At 41.3% G+C, this 21644-nt stretch overlaps 1 protein-coding gene across 1 annotated transcript in view; it reads right to left on the bottom strand.

The window, feature by feature from the left end:
• Nucleotides 1-2448: 2448 nt before the first annotated feature.
• The window catches only part of irs4b (insulin receptor substrate 4b), a gene marked incomplete at its 5' end in the record, with an annotated part of 84675 nt that continues 65479 nt past the window's right edge, over nucleotides 2449-21644 (bottom strand). Inside the window, one exon of the mRNA XM_084327700.1 lies at nucleotides 2449-6861. Within this exon, the coding sequence (XP_084183826.1) occupies nucleotides 6857-6861 (5 nt within the window). The 3' untranslated portion in view covers nucleotides 2449-6856. The remainder of the gene's footprint in view (nucleotides 6862-21644) is intronic.

The following is a 21644-nucleotide window of genomic DNA, read 5'->3' as shown; positions in this document are numbered from 1 at the left end:
GCAAGCAAGTAAGAACAAATTATTATTTTATTTATTGTCAAAGTATGCATAATATTGTGTTAATTACACGACAAGAGATATGTAATGTTAATTACCTGAAATTATTCAGTTTTTTGGGGGGGGAAACCCTGCATATATCGGTATCGGTTGATATCGGTATCGGAAATTAAGAGTTGGACAATATCGGTATATCGGTATCGGTAAAAAAGCCAATATCGAGCATCCTGTAAGGCTTTGTCCACATTGCAGGCGGCTTGTGGGAGGCATGGCCTAACAGCATTCGAGACAGGGGAGGGTAGAATTGGACGATACGAAATTGGGATGGGAGACAAAAAAATTATAGAAAATGGGAGAAAAAAGTAGTAGGAAGGGGTGTTATAAAGAGCCATTACAGACCATGGAATAAAAGTTAATGTTCAAATGCAAAAATCATGTTGGATAACTCAACTGTTTGTCTCAGGTCTTGCTTTGGCAAAAGAAAACACTGTTATTTCTTGGTCAAAGGCAACTAGATGTATCTGCAGCCAAACCTGACATTAAGACTTAACCATTAACCTTAATTAAAAAAAGAAATAAGTTAATCTCCATGACATTTCCAAAACCTTTTAGACAAGCCTGGCAAACACCATTTTTAAACTCCACAAATGTCCCAGGATTGTGATGACCGTAGGAACAATGAATTATATAAAAAACTGTTCCCAGTGGCAAGTACTGGTTTGCCGGGTAACATTTCCACATGAAATACCCCCATATGGGGGGCAATAGCTCAGTGGGTCGAGTAAGGCAATTCCCACTGGAGTTGCTCCTACTAAGTATGCACTCCCGGTAGTAAACGTTACTTTGAATAAAAACGTTGAGGCCATAAATGCTGAGTCGTGTGTGTCATAACAAGAAAAGCGTATGTGTTACAGCAGGGATGCCCAACCGTTTTTGAACCAAGATCTACTTTTTAATTTACCACCTAGCCGAGAGCTACCAGCCAAAATTGTATATTGTAAGCAGTCATTTGAGGCTTTATAAAAGCAGCATAATGAACACAAATCTGTCAGTGCCGAGTCCGACCTCATCTTAAATAACAAACAGCATTGCTTGTTGTAGTTAACAAGGAGAGGGAGAGTTGATTTTGCAAATTATAATTTTCTTTTTTATAATCTAATTTTATCAGCCCGCGATCTACCTGTCGATCGCGATCGACTGGTTGGGCACCACTGTGTTACAGTTTACGGGCTCTTCTTGGTATGGGGGACAGTTTGTTGACTTTCTGAGAACAGGAATTTCAAAGAGTCAGTATGTCAAAGTACAACGGCCGGAGAGTCAGTCACGGCAGTATAGTGTGTAAACACACACACAAATAAAGGACAGCTGAGGCCATGGCATTACATGAACACATTTTTATTGCAATAGCTCTATCGAAAGCAAAAAAGTCTTGATAAATATAAACACTATGCCGATGCTCGAAACACCTCTTTGAGAACCCCTCCCATCCCCCTTTCCCTCCACGAGAAAAAAAGAAAAAGGAAAAAAAGATTAAAAGAAGAAAAAAAGAGGCATCCGCGGAGGTGCCGGCCAGAACATGAAAAAAGCGACAACTGTATTTCTTATTTACATTATAGGAGGATTCCATTTCCACAGTACCTTTTTTTGTTCGTTTTTCAATCATCTTTTTTTTAACTCTTTGTTTTTTCTTTTTTTCCGTATATTAGGACGTACGTTGCGGAAAATAATGCACATACGAAGGATACACACCTCCAATAATTTTTTCCAGTCCCCCCCCCGCCCCCTTCTCTTTCTGGTAAAGCTAATAGACAACAGCATTCAAATTCTGGAAAAATAAGAACACAGGTAGCAGGGCAGAGGGGACTCGATATTAAAACTACTCTGGAATCCTTTCCCGTACTCTTCCCCCTCTCGGTGGCACAATCGCGACAGACCTAAAAGAACGTCCAGAGAAAATAGGTGAAGAACTCGTTTTTAATCCCTACCTCCCAAAAATCAGGGACATTCCAGGACGGGGGCTCAAGCAAAAACAAATTTAAAATCGCTTGAGAGTATTTTAAAGGATTTCGGAATAGACATTTGTGACTCGAGTCCGATATAGCAGGGCAATGAACGTCATCTTCATCATTATCATCGTCGTCATCATTATGGTTGCCATTGACAGCATTCCAAATGTTAATTGTACTACACAGCAGCAAATAAAATTTATTATAGTTACAATAAAAATAAAATAAAAACATTCGGCAGAGGTTGTCCTTTTTCTTTATACAAAACTGCAAAATGTCTACGTACTGTGAAAAAACAAAATAACTCTCCCCTCCCCCTTGTGTATCACTGTTTTCCTCTGCGGAAATATCACCCCCATCCTTCACAAGGTCAACTCAATTCAACCCCCCTCCCCTTCCCAAAAAATAAACACGATGATGATTCCCTCTGTAAACTAGATAGAAAAAATAAATCAAAGATCCAAAAAAAAAAAAAAAAATAATAACTAAAAGAAAACGAAAAGTTTGCATAATGATGCAGTACCGTTAAGTCCTCTCTGTGAACATAATATATTAAACGTCGTTATAGTTTTTTTTTTATCGGTTTTCTAGTTTTTTCCATCCCACATTAATACAAAATAAATCCATTCGGAAACAACGATAATTCAACATCAGGATTCAGAGCACTGGGACTTATATCGAGGTTGAAATAACCAATGAAATCAACTAATAGTACAGAGACTTTTTTTTTTATTACAGCTAAATAGAGGATTATGAACCTTTTTGATTTCAACGATTATGGGGTAGCCTTTTCAGCCGATGTAATGAAACCTTGATTCGGTTTTTTTCACGGTCTTCCAACTCCAAGCAACGAGCCGCAGAGGCAGGACTATATTAAATACATCACTTTTCCAAAAATAGAAAACAAAAGCCCCCCCCCCCCCAATCCAACAAGCCACACAACCATAATATTCTTCTATTTCAATTCTTTGTTCATCGGGTAGGGCCAAATAAAATATAAAATATTCAACTTGTTCATCATGTACATATAAAAGACATCACAGGCGTAATATTCTTATTTTTTTTATATTCCTCCTTTAAAATGTAACTCGTATTAGACTCTACAACCCCTCGACTGCACCATTTAAAACATGGATCATATCAAATGGGGGGAGGGGGGGGGGACTGGTTGTATGCAACCCTTTTCTCAAGGGCAGAAGTAGTGTGTGTGTGTGTGTGGGGGGGTAAAATAGTGGCAATCTCTTTTTTCCATATGGACAAAACAGTATCATATGATTTGAATCATCTTCATCCATTGCATACACAGAGCTACACCTACGAGACGTACCGAGAAAAATACCTTTTCTTGTTTGTTTTTTATTCCTCATTCAACAGGGCGTCAAGTTTCATTTTTTTTTTGGTTCAGTCATTGTTCAGAGATCGAGGAGGCGGGAGAGGAGGAAGAGGAGAACAACCAAAGTACCACAGATGCTAATTCTCTACCTCCTTCTCTTTCCTCCACCATCATCTCTTTCTCCATCCCTCTAACCATCTCTCTCTCCATCACAGTTCACTATCCCTCCGGTAAGGGGGGGGGGCGTTCTACAAGGCCGATGGGGACCATTGCAAACAGCGAGATAGACGACCACTGGAAGAATCACTGGCCTCCTTTTAGTCTAGAAAAGAATGAAGAAATAAATAAAGAGGGCATTGAATGGAAGATACAACCGGACAACGTAAGACGGCGCCTTGAGATCCTCGAGTTTGAACAAAAGCAACGATTCCAAGGGCTGTATATTCATATATAGTATCACATTAAGTCATCGCCGCTGACATCTCGGTAGGCAAACGACGGGTGATTGTAACCAAATAACAGGCGACTTGTCATCAAATGACAGACAAACCGTGGGCCAGTGAGCGATGTTTGTGGCACTACCGGTGCTAAACTGGGTGCCATACTGGTGGCAGGAAGTGCATGACGTCGTCATGACAACACTGTGGATCCGATGCCAAAACTGCTGTAAACGCTGTTGTGAAGCTGAAATGTTAAATATGGGAATACTGCAAGTCGCTTTGGATAAAAGCATCAGCTAAATTACTAATGTACTGGTCAGTGTGTGTGCGTGTGTGTGTGAGAGAGAAGAGAGACGGGGGAGAGAGAGAGAGGAGAGAGATGGGGGATATAGAGAGATGGGGAGAGGGAGAGAGGGAGAGAGAGAGAAAGAGAGAGAGAGAGAGAGAGAGAGAGAGAGAGAGAGAGAGAGAGAGAGAGAGAGAGAGAGAGAGAGAGAGAGAGAGAGACAGACAGACAGACAGAGAGGGGGAAAAAAAATAGTACTGGCTGTGGCTGATGTGAGTTGTCACTGTGTATGTGTGTGTGTGTGTGTATGTGTGCATGTACATGCGTGGTTGTCAAGCCAATGGAAACAGGGGGCACAGGAGAGTTAGCCCAGGCAGGACTGCATGCCTATGTTGTGTGTGTGACCAGACACACAAGCCACATGCGAGATGTTTTTCAGTGACGTGTGTGTGTGTGTGTGTGTCTGTGTGTAAGTGCGTGCTAGGGTTAAATACCAGGAAGCGTGGGTTCCAGGGAACTCTCAACCGAAACTATTTCCCGTTTTCCCAAGAAATATAATTATGGAGAAACAGGAATGTATTTACATTTTGGGGGGAAATATTTAGAACATATTTGTATATATTTAGAAAATACTGTTGTGTGCAGGTTTACTTTCGTTGGAAAGTATGAGACACTAGCCGTGTGTCTGTGTATCCGCTGAACAGGACACACTGAAACTGTAAACGTTTAGAACGTGCTTTCTCGTGTTGATTAATAACGTGAATTTAATTCTTTAACCTTATTAAAAGGGGCAACTATACAACATGTTTCAGCCACTAGATGTGACGCTTCCTCACAGCCCACCCCTCCCTGGGTTCCTCACACCTCAAATATGAATTAAGATACAGCGATTGGGTATCATATTTCTCAGAAACATATTTTAAATGGACCGAATAGTTGTAAAAATGTGTGAGCCACCATGTTGTGTTCGCAGTCCGGAAGCGGCAGCGTGCATGCCCCACCAGATCAAACTGCCAAACTATAGATAAGATACAGCGATTGCATATACTATTTCTCGTCTAAACTGTAGTCGAAAACGTATTTTAGTGAACTGAAGGCTTCGAACTGCACTCTGCCGTCTGGCTTGTACAGTGCATTGTGGGAAGTCTCTCTCCATCTATAAACGCGGGGAGGGGCACCAGTTACAGAGGCGTGGCTTAAGACTTTTAACAGTTGTTTGGTGCTATATATTAATGTTAAACATCTCAAATAGTGCCCCTTTAATGATTATTAATAGAACACAAAATAAAGCAGTCAGATTGGGAACCTATAGCTTTATGCCTATTTTTTCCTCGTTTCATTTAGTGCTGCTTACTGAAATATGACCAACGGATTTTGGTAGCAAAAATAAAAAGTACCTTTTCCCCGGGATAGTGTGCTTCTATTCCCGGGATGGAAAAATATTAATCCCTAGTGCGTGCGTACCGTTCTCTCTCACTGTACCGGAACTGTGTTTATGGACCATATGAGGTTAAAACTGAAGAAAATAAATAAATATAAATACCTGTTTCGTTACTAAAAATAGTTCTTTCATCAGGTAAACTGGACAACATGAACCAAATGTCACCTCAGTCAATATATAATACTATATAGAATACTAGGAAATGTACCAGGGTGCTGTACCAATGTGAGCCAGAAGGTGAGGCATGTTTTAAACTGCAGAGTGAAATGGATCCAGCCATGAGTTTGTACAATTAAAGGGGCACTTCACTCAAAAAAGTATAATATTTTCTACCACATTTTTACCCACAAAATTAGAATTATAAAAAGGTACCATATTGTAGGATGGACAAAGAAGGGGTTGAAAAAAATTAATGAAAAAAAATAAAGGGAAAATAAAAGATTTTGACTTATATGCATTTTTAAGTTATTTTCCATTTTTGTACCGTAATGCCGTTATGCTCAAAGTTCCAACCTCCCTTTTGTTTATATACCACGAGGAGAAGAAAAAAAAGACAATAGCAAGGCTTCATTACAGAAATAAAACCCCTAAGTGGTTGTCCTCTCCTAACCTAGAGAATAGGATCATTTATTTGCCATTACGAGAAGCCGATTCCTAAGTCCTCCTCAGGTTTTCCCATCACACTATGCTACAGTATCTGACAAATTAGGAACAGTTTTTTGGCAACGGCAAAAATATATTCCTAAACGGCTCCTCAGGTGTGCATTAGAATAGGATTTTACACTTAGGGATGTTTCCTGCAAAGCCTGCCCTGATCCAAGAAATAAATTAAAAGGGGAGGAGTCTATTGGCGGCTCTGGCAACGAGCGCTCACTCACGTCCAACGCTGACCGTCTTTTTGAGTCTATTGAATAGGAATTGGCCTATCTCAAATCCTGCCCCTCTTGTCTTGATCCTCCTATCACAACTGTGGCTAAAGAGGGCAGGGTTTGGTTGGGCCATTGAGGGGGATTAAGCAGCAGCACACACCAGCAGCTTTGAGTGCGAGAGGGAGAGGGGGGCGGGATATAATCAAAAAGACAAAAAGAAAAATAAGAAAAACGAAAACATGAAATAAACAAAAAAACAAACAACTGCAAGCGTCATCGTCTGTCATGTTGTTGTTGTTGTTGTTGTTGTTGTTGTTGTTGTTGTTTTCTTCACTCAGAGGGTGAGCGGCGGCTTCTCCGGTTTGAAAGTGAAGGTCAAAGTTAATTTGCGGCGAGGGCAAAGGTTGCAGGCAGAGTCAAGTGCCCCCGAGCAAGAGACAAGGAGGAGGAGGCGGGGGGAGGGAGAGACCTCTGTCGTTCATCATCAGTCTGAGAGGAGAGCGGGAGAGAAAGAGAGAGATCATTAGTGTGCAATCCATCTTAAAACAGTCTTCTCTACATACATGTACAAGTACAAACACACACACACACTGGGTTTATTGCTTTATTTTGGACTGAGCATATTTGTTTGGGGCTTTTGGCAGCACCAACGAATTTCGAACGGAGGCATCTCTTGTTGGGGGCTGCTAGGAAGTGGTGGTTTTAGATGATGGTGCAAAAATCGGTTGTATTGGGGCCTAGCTGTTGGATGATCTTTTTTGTATGAAGGTGATAGGGCATCAGGGCAGGGCCTAGCTGTTTACGAAGAAGCTAGGATATATTTTGGGGCATCAGGGCAGGGCCTCGCTTTCTGATCAGCTATGTTGTATAAAGGTGCTAGGATTCGGGCAGGGCCTAGCTGTTGTGTTAGCCGTTTTGAACGAAGAAGCTAAGATCCATTTTGGGGCATTGGGGCAGGGCTTAGCTGTTAATGAAGAACATTGGGCCTCATTCATGAAGCGATATAAGAACAGATTTCCTTCTTAACTAGCATTTCCTCTTAATTTGTTCTTACCTGGGATTCAGCAATGTTTTCTTATTGTTGCTTTTCTCTCAGGCAAGACCAAATTCTAAGGCCCCGTTTAGACGGAAACGCTAGCAGGTGAATCCGCAAAAATATTTTTTCGGATGTGCCTTTCGTTTATACGGAAACGGCGTTTTTACGGGGTGAAACCGCAAAAAAGTGAGACTACCTTCCAGGGTGGAATTCCTAGAAACGCAAAAGCTTTGCGCTCTCGTCTAAACTGTGAAACCGTATAAATCTGTTAAAACGATGACGAAAGGGTTGTCACGGCTCTGGTCGCGCGTACTGCTTACGTCACAGGTAGCAGGTATGCGCCAGTAGCCGAGACGTAAACAAAGCAAGTATGTCTGACTATCAACGGAGATCACCTGAAGGCTACATTGGCAGTACTTTTAACCCTTTCACTGCCACACGACAGAAGGTTAACCCTTTACTATCACACAACCGGCTGTCGTGTGGCAGTGAAAGGGTTAAATACACACGAATCTGTCCCGCGGCGTGAGTGGACCCACTGTCTGTGAGTGACTCTGCTTTGGTACAATCACATTCCCCATCCACAGTCTGCGAATCAGAGGCAGAGTAGGGCGGGTCTTCACAGCACGTCATGTGACATATGCGCCAATCGTGTGACAGCGGGGCTCCGTCATTACAGCGTCGTCTGCATGGAGAATTCCACCCCAAAACGTAAAATTAAAAGTGAAACCGCAAGACTACTTTTGCGGTTTCTGTTCACAAAACGCTCGTCTAAACGTAGCCTAGAGTGGTCGAGAGCACTCTTACCCAGATGAGAAACATTTAAAAAAGCCTACCATTCATAATAATAATAATACATACGATTTATATAGCGCTTTTCCTAATTCTCAAAGACACGTTACAAAACAAACAATATAATACAAGACAGTTTTAGTAGATAAAATAAAAAAAATATATATAAAATGGTGAGAGAGGAAGGAGTTCATGGGTTGAAAGCAAACCATTGGTCAATTGCCCCCAAATACGACTTTATAAACCCAGAACTTTTCAATAGTTATTATTATTATTATTATTATTATTATTATTATTATTATTATTATTATTATTATTATTATTGCGTGCGTTCTGCTTGTTTTTTTTTAACAAATGTTTTTTATTTTCCCTTTTTAACATAAAACTAGACAAACAATACAGTAACAGTAAAAATCAATGATAAATCACAGGACAATGACAATAATAATAATAACAATAATGACAGTCCAGTAATTAAATCAAAATAAATGTATATTAAAAGACATACAAATAATAAATACAATACAATACATGTGCTCTTGCTCGCTCTACCTCGCTCTTTCCTTCCCATTCCCTCCCCCTCCACCCCCCCCCCCCCCCCTCAGGACCCCCACTTGGACTATACATCCACTATTCCATTTAACATCAGCTAAATGACTAAATGTAAACATCAGAAATTACAAGTTCATATGCTTCCCTTTATCTTCTCCACCACAGCTAACCAGATTGCTATGCTGGCTTCATTAACACCTAAAATTCGTGCAGTAGATATCTCTAGATAAATCACATCGAGATAGGTAAGAACCCATACCTTCCGGCACATTTTATCCGGTTGAATCCAGCATGACGCTATCAACTTTTTGGCAGCCGTAAGACCGGACAAAATTAGTCTCTTTACATGTACAGAGGTTGATAACTGAGAAACATCATTCAACAACAATACAGACGGCAGTGTAGGTATGGTCAGAGATACAAATTCTGATAATTGAGTGGTTACTTTTCCCCAGAATATCTTAACAGGAGGGCATTCCCAATACATATGCATAAATGTACCAAGAGCACCGTTTAAACACAAGGAGCATCGAGGGTCTTGTCTGAGCCCCATTAGGTGCAAACGTCTAGGAGTCCTATGAACAAAATTAAGATTAATCTGTTGGTGATCAGAGACGAAGCCTCTCGATGTCTCCTTTTCATAAAATAATTTGTGAAATCCGTGTTGCTCAAGTGGAATATTTAATGGGACTCCGTGAGCCTTCAAAGCTGCTCTTAATTGTAGATAGAAAAAATAAGTGGAGGCTTCCGTAGGGAGAGGCACACGAGATGGCTGCTTGAAGTTGTAGGATTGAGATAACCTCTCCAAATTCAAAAGAAAAGCTCAAACAATAATGAAATACTCGGAAATAAGTGAGAGGACATAAACTATGAGTCGAAGGAATTGTAAAAAACAGGAGAAAGCCGACGAAAACGGCGAGATGGACAAAGTAAGATCAACTAACATGGGTGAAGATGGCGGCGGTGAAAACACGACTGAAACAATTCAAGAGGGACTTGCCAACATTAGCAGAGAGATACGCGACCTTAAGACAGACCTGAAGAACGACTTGAAAACGACACAAGAAGAATTAAAGACAGAACTGATGACAGAACTCAAAGATTTTAAAAAGGAAATTAATCAAGAACTGAGAGCTAACGCACTACAGGCCAAAGCACAAAGCACCAGAATACACGAGGCAGAGGCGCGCATCGGAGAAACAGAAACATGGAATATGACAGTCAAGGAAACACTCCTCATGTCTTTGGAACAGCAGAGAGCCATGCAAGAAGCGCTAACGGACATGGAAGGGAGGTCCAGAAGAACAAATATGCGCATCTATAACGTACCGGAGGGAACGGAGAAAGACTGCCCTCTCCCGGAGTTTATTGATAAGCTGCTAAGAGCTGAGCTCTCACTACCGACAGATACCGACCTGCAGATCCAGTGGGCCCACAGAGCATTGGCTCAAAAGCCAGGACCCGATGCACCACCTAGGTCGATTATAATAAACTTCCTCCAATTCACTACCAAAGAGATGGTCATCAGTAAAGCCTGGCAGAAGAAGATCGAGATCGAGGGCAAACGCTTGTCGTTTGACGATGACTACGCGACGGCGGTGATGCAGAGGAGAAGAGAATATGGTGGCATCAAAAGGGCACTGAAAATAAACGGGATTCGGTTCCAGACACCCCTCGCTAAGATCCGAATCCACTGGGACTCCGGCACACGTACATATGACAGCGCCGAGGAAGCCGCACAGGATCGGAAGAAGAGAGGAGTCGCTGTGGAGGAACCAGCCCCCCGCGCTGCTAGAACAGACCAGGACGAGCGACTACAGCGAGGACAACCGTGGCAGCGCGCTGGAAGGAAGGAGAGACACCCGGGAGACGCGAGCAAGAGGGAGAGAGGAATAGCCCAACGAGCAAAGAACAGACTGCAGGACTTTCAATGTACCACCAGCAAATAAATCTCAGGGTGAGAAATACATAGCATAATAAGACTGGTGAGTTAAGTCAACGTGACGTGAGTGAACTGCCCGAATATGTCGCGGACTATGGGCTGTATTGTGTTGTTTTGACTCGCTTAACGCTAGACGTTCCGAGTTTTTGTTGGATCTAATGTGGACTAGCTGTAAGCTATTCACGTGAACGCTGAATAGCCCCTTGACCCAAATGACTGGATGACTATTAGTCTCCCTTTTTTATAGTTTAACAGACTCCACTTGATTATTGAAAGACCGACGAGAGTCACTCAGGCACGCTGTAGGTAGACTAGACACTTTCTCTTTTTTTATAGCTCCTTTTTTTCCCGCGGGGGCCTGCACTTGAGTGGAGTCTATCCCCCCACCCCCAACGGGACCTAAGCCATGGGATGGCTAGCGAACGTCTGTTTTTGGAAGCCAAGTATTGTTTTTGTTAATGTTACACCTGTTCTCTATGTGTATATGTCTAACTGTTCATGTTTAGTAATGTGTGAATTCCGGGTTGACAGTGTCAGGTTTAAGTTGTTAAAGCACAGATGAGTAGAAACTTTAAGGTGGTATCTATAAATGTAAATGGTCTGGTTAACCCAGTTAAACGGAGCAAAGTCATAACCAAATTGAAACGTGAAAAAGCTCAAATTATCTTTTTGCAAGAAACTCATCTCTCTCAGATGGAGCACGAGAAACTCAAGAAATATGGATATAGGAATACGTTCTATAGCTCGTTTAGATCGGGTCATAAACGAGGTGTTTCTATACTAATTCCTAACTCATTAAATTTTGAACTTATGACAGAAACTAATGATAAGGAAGGACGCTATGTCATGATAAAATGCAAATTAGAGGGCAACTTGGTTACGCTGCTGAATGTATATGCCCCACCGGGGAGCAACAAAGGTTTCTATAAATTCATATTTGGTCTGATAGCAGCGGAGTCTGAGGGGATACTAATCTGTGGGGGAGATTTTAATACTATTCTTAGTCGTGAGCTGGACACTACAAGCCATAGGGTGAACAGGACTCCACAGACAAAAATAATGAATGCTTCACTCACAGACTTAGGAATGTTTGATGTATGGCGAGATCTCCACCCATCTGAGAGAGACTACACCCACTATTCTGTTCCTCACTCTGTTTATTCAAGAATTGACTATTTTTTTTATGTTTAGAGGTGATAGACATAGGATAATGGATTGTACTTTGGGAACTACTGACATATCAGACCACTCTGCAGTCTATATGACTTTACACTTGGATAGTAGGCCAAGGAACACACTATGGAGGCTTAACACAGGAATATTGAACAACAAAACAATTGTTGAAAGTATTAGGACCGAATTAAAAACATATATAGAGATTAATGACAATGGTGAGGTTAATCCAGTGATTGTTTGGGATGCCGCAAAAGCTGTGCTAAGGGGGAAAATGATTGCCATCACAGCAACACTGAAGAAGACGAAAGAACGCAAATATCAGGATCTAACCCAAAAATTTACATCTATAGAGCAACAGCATAAAAATACTCCAACTAGTCAGCTGCTACAGCAAATTAGGGAAACAAGAAAATTGATTGACGAAGTCTATAAAGATGACAGAGAAAAAATCTAGATTTTTACGTCAAACATATTATGAATCAGGCCCAAAGGCTACTAGATTATTGGCCAGAAGGTTGCGAAAGCAACAGACACAAAATACAATTAATAAGATTAAAGATCCCTTAACTGGAGTAGTGTCCAGTAATTTGGGAGATATAGAGAAGGCCTTTGAATCATACTACAAAAACCTATATACACAACCAGCACAAATAGATAGTGAAGCCACTATTGCATTCCTGAGATCTCTTGACCTGCCCTCAATTGGCAAAATGCAGAACAAAATTATGACTGCAGAAATCACTATAGAGGAGTTAGACAGGACAATATCTAATCTTAAAACTAACAAATCGCCAGGTAGTGACAGCCTTCCAGCAGAATGGTACAAAGCTTTTCGCCAGGAGATCATGCCATTGCTGGTGGCCTCATTTAACTACACTCTTAGAGAGGGCATCCCCCCTCCCTCCTGGAGGGAGGCGACTATAACAGTACTTCCCAAGGAGGGTAAAGATAAGGAATTATGTAGTTCGTTTAGACCAATATCGATCCTTAATTTGGATTATAAGCTGTACGCCTCCATTATCACAAAAAGATTAGAACAGTTTTTGCCAGACCTAATAAGCACGGACCAAACTGGATTTATATCTGGTCGCCAAACCCAGGATAACTTAAGACGAACACTACATATTATGAATCAGATTAAACAAACCAACGTTTATTCGGCCTTATTAAGTCTGGACGCGGAAAAAGCGTTTGATTGTGTGAGCTGGGACTATTTATTCTTGGTACTAGAAAGGTTAGGATTCAAGGAAGATGCAATTAGGTGTTTTAAAACACTATATACAAGACCCACAGCGAGAATAAAAGTAAACGGTCGGTTAACAAATCCGATCGCCCTAGAACGCGGTACACGCCAAGGTTGTCCATGTAGCCCCGCCCTGTTCGCGATTTTCATTGAACCGCTAGCCCAAGCAATTAGGGAAGACCCCAATATAACAGGTATTAATATAAAAGAAACGGAGCATAAGATAGCATTATACGCGGATGATGTCTTAATTTACTTAAAAAAACCCAGTCTGAGCCTCCCTAGACTAATGGACCTTATTGAAACCTATGGTCAACATTCGGGATACAAACTAAATATAGGAAAAACACAGATACTTACATATAACTATACCCCCCCAAGAGAAATAAAAGAAAACTACAATTTAAATTGGAACATGAAGTCCATAAAATATCTGGGAGTAAGGCTGACTAAGGACTTAACAAAATTGTATGAAGCAAATTACCAGCCCCTAAACACACAAATTAAAAAAGATATAGAAAGATGGTCATTAGCCCCCCTGGATTTCACCTCCAGAATAGACTCAGTAAAAATGAACGTAGTCCCTAGACTACTATATCTTTTCCAGTCCTTGCCAGTGGAAATCCCTGCTAAACAGTTTAACGAGTGGGACAGGATGATTTCTAGATTCATATGGAGCGGGAAAAAACCGAGAATTAGGTTCCGGACACTCCAACTCCCTAAAGAGAAGGGAGGCATGTCCCTCCCAAATCTGAAGGAGTATTACTATGCAGCGCAAATAAGACCTTTGGTCTGTTGGTGTGAAAGAGACTACGAAGCGAAGTGGAAGGACATTGAAGTGAAATCACTTGATATACCACTCCAGACAGTAATTGGTGATAGACAGCAGGCCAAGACCCTATATAGAAACTTAAACCCATTTATTGTACACACCCTACAGACATGGTTCAAAATTGTGAAACAATTCAAGTTAGAAAAAAGGATTAAGATCTTGAGGTGGTTTGCCTTCGATTTAGGATTTAAACCAAGAATGTATGATCAAACATTTAAGGAATGGGCTCTCCGAGGTATTACCTCATTCAGCACAATGGTAGAGAATGGAGAACTTGTGAGCTTTCAAACCTTGAAAGATACATACGGTTTGGATAAACACGACTTCTTCAGATACCTACAACTACGCCAGTACTTTCTAAAAGAGGTAAAGGTGTCTGAGCCCAATGCCCCAATAGACAGTGTTATTCAGATATTCATTCAGGCATACAGGGTAAGGATGGGTACCGAATTCGGTACTTTTGAGGTACCGAACCGAAACACGTCGGTACTACCGAGTATCGAATCAAGTGAGAAACCGGAGAGAAAAAAAAAAAAAAAAAAAAAAAAAAAAGTATTAATTTTTTTTTTTACTTTTTTTACTTTTTTCTCTTCATGTCAACGTTCACACGCACAATATATGCTTACCTAGGATTTGACTTGATTCAACAACAAAGCAGTCGGAGCAATGGGCCAAATGAATTTATATGCCGCGAAGTGTAATTTTTGGGGGGGGGGGGGGGGGGTAACGGCAACAGCGTTCTGCTTCTGAAATGGATTATATATTGCTGTTAGAACAGTTAGATGCTGGCTGCCCATATATATAGGTTCGGAAATACCGGATCTGTCACCTGTCATCTCTCTCTGAAAGGAGAGAGCATAGGATCAGCGGCATATATATATATATATCAGTATACTGCACGATTGGTTCTTGACAAGCGCGCAGCCAGTCGTTCAGTATTGACAAAGCTTACTTTGCTGGAACGATTTATTTCGCACTATACAGTACGTATACGTATAAGTACAAGTATAAGTCTTTATTTGTCATCAGATTAACACACACACACATGCGATGAGCGACCCACAGGAACACACACACACATGCACTGAGTCGCAAGTCGTGAGACGTGTGTGTGTGTGTCATTTTAAGATCAGTCGCAAATCGCTTCCTGTTGAATATATCAGACAGGGATCAGATGCCGAACCACGGCTGTTTTACACACGCCTCATTCGCCTTATAAGGAGATGGTGGGCGTGTCTGTATGCAAATTGATTTAGCACAAACGCGCTTTTGAGTTTAAGAATGGGTGGGATTCATCATGCAAATCTCCTGGGTAAGCACAGATTTCGACGTTAAGACCGGCTTGATGAATGTGGCGGTGGCTTTTCTTATTGTTCTCTTAACAGACCGGTAAGCAAGAATATAAGAAAAATAATGAGAGTATTGTTGAATGAGGCCCATTGGATCCAATTTGGGGCTATTAGGACAGGGACTAGCGGTTGTATTAGCCGTTTTGGATGAATATGCTAGGATCCATTTTGGGGCAGGGCCTAGCCGTCTGATAGGCTGTTTTGGATGAAGGTGCTAGGATCCATTTTGGGGCAGGGCCTAGCCGTCTGATAAGCTGTTTTGGATGAAGGTGCTAGGATCCATTTTGGGGATATCAAGGGCAGGGCCAAGCAGTTAGGTTAGCTGTTTTGGTGTGAGTCTATGGCCCTGGCTGACCCTAGCTGTGGCCGTCAGCCAGCCAGGCAGCCCCATTGAGTAGAGGGCTTTGTCTGACAAAACAATGAACAGCATGCCACAATACAGATGCTTTGAGAGAGGGCACCGGTGGAATGCTGCTCCGCTGTTTGTTAGCTAGGGGGACGGAGGGATGGAGGCAGAGAGGGAGGTAAATAGAGGGGATAAAGAAGGGGGCAGAGAGAGAGAGAGAGAGAGAGAGAGAGAGAGAGAGAGAGAGAGAGAGAGAGAGAGAGAGACTGCAAAAAAAAGAGACAGAGGTCTTTGGGTTCTTTTACAGGCCATGCATCGACTCTGATCAAAACAACTTCCTTGGGACACAAGCTAGGGATGGGTAATACAAACCAAATAATAATTTGTGAGGATCGAAGTCGACTTTTGTAATGTGGTAAGGTTATTGCTTCCAATAAAAAGGTACCAAATGGTGTTGACTGAAAAACAATGTTCAATTCCAGCCACTAGGGACTCGAGTGTTGTGTCAAAGAACACCTCCACTTTAGCTTGGGAGCGTGGTTCCCGCCTGACCTCTGGCCTGCATGCGCTGTCGTTATAATTATCCTTCCTTGGCTCAGTAGCTGGCTGCGACGTAGCGTTAGCCCCGTGGTAAACCTTCAAGAAAATGTAATGACTAGTGTCGTCTAGCGTGGAATATGTGGACCTGAGTTGTTCTACCGTGGGCACCGTGTCCACAAGGCTGACTCGTCAAAAAAAAACTGTTTATTCAACAAGTGAGGATGACAGACCTAGCTAGTCAAGTTAGCCTAGCGCAATGAGCGTAGGTTCCATGGAAGAGAATTATTTTCTTTTTTGCCCGTCATCTGTTCTAGCATTTGTGAATGTGGTCGGCGTGCACAGACTATTCGTTCAGACCACCCACCGACTAATCCGCAGTGAAAAAGTTAAGCTGTGCACAAGAGCGACCTCAACCGGACTAACTGGCACACCGGTTTGGTATGTTCACCACCAAGCACTTGCATCAGCTACGCTAACGGCTCGTTTGGATCAAACCAACAGGAAGGTGTTTCAGAACTCACTCTGGTCACTGAGGCTACGTTTAGACGGAGAGAGTCTGAACAGAAACCGCAAAAGTCGTCTTACGGTCTCACTTTTAATTTTGCGTTTAGACTATCGTTTTGGGATGGAATTCTGCATGCAGACGAGGCTGTAACGACTCCAGACGACTGAGCCCCGCTGTCACACGATTGGCACATATGTCACATGACGTGCTGTGAAGACCCGCCCTACTCTGCCTCTGATTCGCAGACTGTGGGTGGGGAATGTGATTGGACCAAAGCAGTCACTCACAGACAGTGTGTCCAGTCACGCCGCGGGACAGATTCTTGTGTATTTAAAAGTACTGCCAATGTAGCCTTCAGGTGATCGCCATGGATAGAATCAGACATGCTTTGTTTACGCTTCTAGGCTACTGACGCATGCCTGTGATGTAAGCAGTACACGCGACGAGAGCCTTGACAACCCTTTCGTCATCGTTTTATGCGGTTTGACAGTTTAGATGAGAGCGCAAAGGTTTATCGTTTCTAGGAATTCCACCCTGGAAGGTAGTCTCACTTTTTTGCGGTTTCACCCCGTAAAAACGCCGTTTTCGTATAAACGAAAGGCACATCCGAAAAAATATTTTTGCGGATTCACCTGCTAGCGTTTCCGTCTAAACGGGGCCTGAACCTCAGTCCAGGGTTCCCACACATTGCTAAATGAAATTCAAGGACTTTTCCAAGCACTATTTTCCATTTTAAAAGGGCATTTAAAATGATACAATTGACTTTTAAATGCAGTTTTCTTATATATATATATATAAAAAAACGAATCCAATATGTATGGCTTAAAACCAATTTCCGACAATTGGTTACACTTTAAATAAAAATTCTGAACATTTTTATCATGGATGAACAAAACTTTCAATGCGAATGGTTGATTTGCATTTCAAGGACTTTTTAAGCACATTGTTAAAAAATTGGCTGTTTTCAAGGAATTCCAGGCCTCGACTTTATTTATTAATTTTTTAGCACTTTAAGCACTTCAAGGACCTTGTGCGAACCCTGTCAGTCACACAGCTGAAACAACAAATGGAATCATGAGAGTGTAACAAGCATAATGTGTCCCACTACACAAGCATGCATGATGATCAGGACTGTGTATTGACGGGCGGGTATCGTTTGATTTTTGTCTTTCTTTTGATCCCCGATGCCAAAAAATAAAAAGCGATTCCGGTTCCTAAACGGTTCCAAAATCTATACTTTCTCTCTCTCACTCTCTCTCTCTGGTCGCTGACCCCCTAAGTCACACAGCTGAAACAACAAATAGAAACACGGGAGAGAACCAGCGTAAATGTGTCCCACTGCACCGGTCTGCGTGACGATCAGGGCTGCGTATTGACTGAATCTGTCCATGTGATAAAAAGATTAGATTCTAATTCATTGTCATCGTACAGCACAAGTACAGTATAATGAAAGTAAGTTGACATCTAATACATTGACATCTATATTCTTACTGTATATATACATATCCACATCCGTCTGTACATACCTGCACATAATCCTTTTACATGTCCGATACTATCTAATCTATACATATCCCTTACCTACTCTTAGTAGTTACACTGCTGGCCAGTATGACGTACTACCATAGTGTCTTTATACCTGTATCACTGTACATATTCATATTACAAATCTGTATGTATACATCTGATTACCACTACACCCAGTAGTACTAATTAGTAGGGATGCACCGATATGAAAATTTGCCACCGATACCGATTGTTCAACTAACACAATCGGCCGATACCGATATTTGTGGCAAAATATTTTTTTTAAATATTTTTTAAATATTAATATTATTTGTAATATTTTTTTTTTTGTATTTTTTTTTATGAAACTACTGTATATTTGTCTTACAAATTGTGCTCACCGATATGAACATAGGCCTCTTTACTTGCTTAAAAAAGGAAACATCAAGAAATAGCACTATCTCTCTCCCAGTATGTACTGCAGGGCTGCAGCTAGATACTAGTTCTCCCAGCATGGTCTACCCTGCTGGGCTGCAGCGAGATACTATTGTCTCAACCAATGACATTTTGATTGACAGTCGATTCTGCCAATTACGTCACACACCGCTTGCACCCGCCTCTGCTGTTACCACCAATCGGCAAGCGTGTTGCATTTTTTACCTCTGCTTTTGTCCGCCATTGATTTTGACGACAGAGGTTTTCTAGAACAACAACACGGCACGGCGCGCGGCCGACGTTTAGCTTTTAGCTCCGCAGGATGACTTAAATGAGGCATAATGATTTTACTGCAACTAATGTTATAATAAAACAAAGCCTTTCTATACATGTGTCTGATTGAAAACGTTATTAACAGATTGCAGAATGGGTAAAACTCAGGGCTCTGTGAGCAACGGAAAGAACTGAGCTAGTATGAACGCTTGCTACGTTCGGGTAAATAATATGCTGATGTTATGAACGTGTAACACTAACTATATAATGTTAATGCCACAAAACGAATGCCTTGTTAATCATAAGTAGTAACTTTGATGCAGTAGCTTGTGTGTGGGGGGGACTGCCCGGACTGGGGACGGCGTTGTGGAGGTCGCGAGTGAACTTTTTTTTGTCTTTTGACGCTACACAAATTGATGGATATTTATCGGCTACTGCCATCGGCACATTCGAGCTTATCGGCCGATAGGCCGATTGCAGTCAACAAGGCACTTATCGGCCGATACCGATACATCGGTGCACCCCTACTAATTAGTGATGCACAATATATCGGCCGCCGATATAATATCGGCCGATATGGCATTTTTTTTTCTTTTTAACATGTTTTGGCCTTAAATAGTTTCAAAATATCAGTCATTTCTGAAAATAAGTTACAACATTTAAAAAATAAAAAAGCGTTTTGGAAAATAGCTCTTTATTTGATTATCATAAAAAAGTGTTTTCTATACAGAGATATCGACATCGGTAAATATCGGTATCGGCCAGAACAGCAATATTGTTATCGGAATCTGCCACAATTTTCACATCGGTGCATCACTAGTACTAATCTATATATTTTATACCCAGTTTAAATCACCTGTACATTGTACATTACTATTGTACTTTGTAGGGCTGACCTTCGAATTTTTTTTGGCAATCGAAGCTTCGGGGCCGAGCTTCGATTTTAATTCGAAGCTTCGAATTAAAAAAAGATTTATTCATTTTTCTTTTTATATATAATTTCTTTTATTTATTTTTTTTATCTTATGTTGTGGGACTTGTACAGCACTTTGGTAAACTTTGTTGTTTTTAAATGTGCTCTATAAATAAAGTGGATTGGATTAATGAACTAAGTAGCCCCTTTCGTGACTGTGACGCAGCCAACACGGCTGTGTGATTTAATTCAAGGTGGATCGCTGTTGTCGTTTGAACAACTTCAGATTTCATGGGAACTACCAATCCCCCAAATCAAGAATGTTTAAGATGAATGAAGTAAGATTTTGATTATTTGAAATATGGCCTGTGTAGACTAAACTATGCACAGAATTATGTCAGTCTACAAGGTCCGGCAATGTAGACCTTGTAGACTCCACTACAGACCAATTATCAGTGAATGTTCATGCATTTTTAAGAAGGGCTACTTCCACAAAAAAACAAAGAACTCACCAAAACATCTCAGTAGCACCTTATCTAAATGTTCTATTTCATATATGGAGATTCATATTTATTTATGTATTGCATGCATTTCTACATTTTATTTCCCATTTTGTTTATTCATCCCAGTATCTTTCTTTCTTATGTGTGGAATTCTACAAGGCATTTACATTCACATTTACATTTAGCTGACGCTTTTATCCAAAGCTTCTGTACGACAGGTCATCAGGAAGGATACAACTCTATCAGCTGAGTAACAATATTCATCAAAGTGTTGCGTGTTACAGTGTAGGTTAGTTTATTAGGACAAGTGCATGACAGTAAGGTTAGTTAGGGTTAGATTTTTTTTATTTTTATTTTTTTAGATAATGGTTGAAGAAGTGAGTCTTTAGTCGACGGCGAAAGATTGGACGTGATTCGGCTGTCCTAACTGGGGTGGGTAGTTCATTCCACCATTGTGGGGCAAGGACTGAGAATAGGCGTGTAGGTGGTGTATATGTGTTTGAGGATGATATCCTTCAAACAGGCAATAGTGATGATATAATTTGGGCAGTGCTGAGCTGGGTTACTTTCCTCCAGTGTATTTGTCCCCCGGCCCCACCCAATGGCCCCATGCACACACACACTGAAGTAAAAATTAAAAATTAAAAAAAAAAAAAAAAAAAAAAAATGTACTTTGATTTTTTTTTAATGTTCGAAGCTTGTGCCATCGAACGAAGCTTCGAAGCTTCGAAGTATTTAAAGGGGAACTCCAACATTTTGGGAAATTAGCTTATTTAACATCTTCCCTGGAGTTAGACAAGAAGATACATACCTTTTTTGTCTCTGTGCGTGCATTTTAGCTTTGGGAATAGACGCTCCTTTAGCATAGCTTAGCTTCATCACTGGAAGTGAGGCAGGACAGTAGCCTTACAGTGCCTTACAGTGTATTGCAAGGTCTGACATTGACCAAATTTGATATGCATGACCTTGGTGGGCTCTAGGTCAACTCCTGAAAAGGGGGTCAATGTCAGACCTTGCAATCAAAAGTTAGGGGGCGCACTGAAATTATGGCAAGGGTTATTAGCCCCCTAATTTTTGATTTAGATTAATTTAGATTATAATCTATTCTAACATATTCAAATCGATGCATCGAAGCGAACACATTAGAATCGATGCATTTCGATTAATCGATGCATCGTTACACCCCTAATATATATACACTTGAGATATACTGTTGATCCCCTCTCAACTCTCCAACGGTTTAAGAGCGCCATCTGGTGGCCGATCGGCGGATCGCCCAAACAGGAAGTGATGCGCCGGAAGTGGTGCTCTCCCATATTTCGTCCGGGC

The sequence above is a fragment of the Notolepis coatsorum genome, assembly GCF_963971535.1.
Source record: "Notolepis coatsorum genome assembly, chromosome: 13".
Lineage (NCBI taxonomy): Eukaryota > Metazoa > Chordata > Actinopteri > Aulopiformes > Paralepididae > Notolepis > Notolepis coatsorum.
This window is presented reverse-complemented; position numbering and strand designations above follow the sequence as displayed.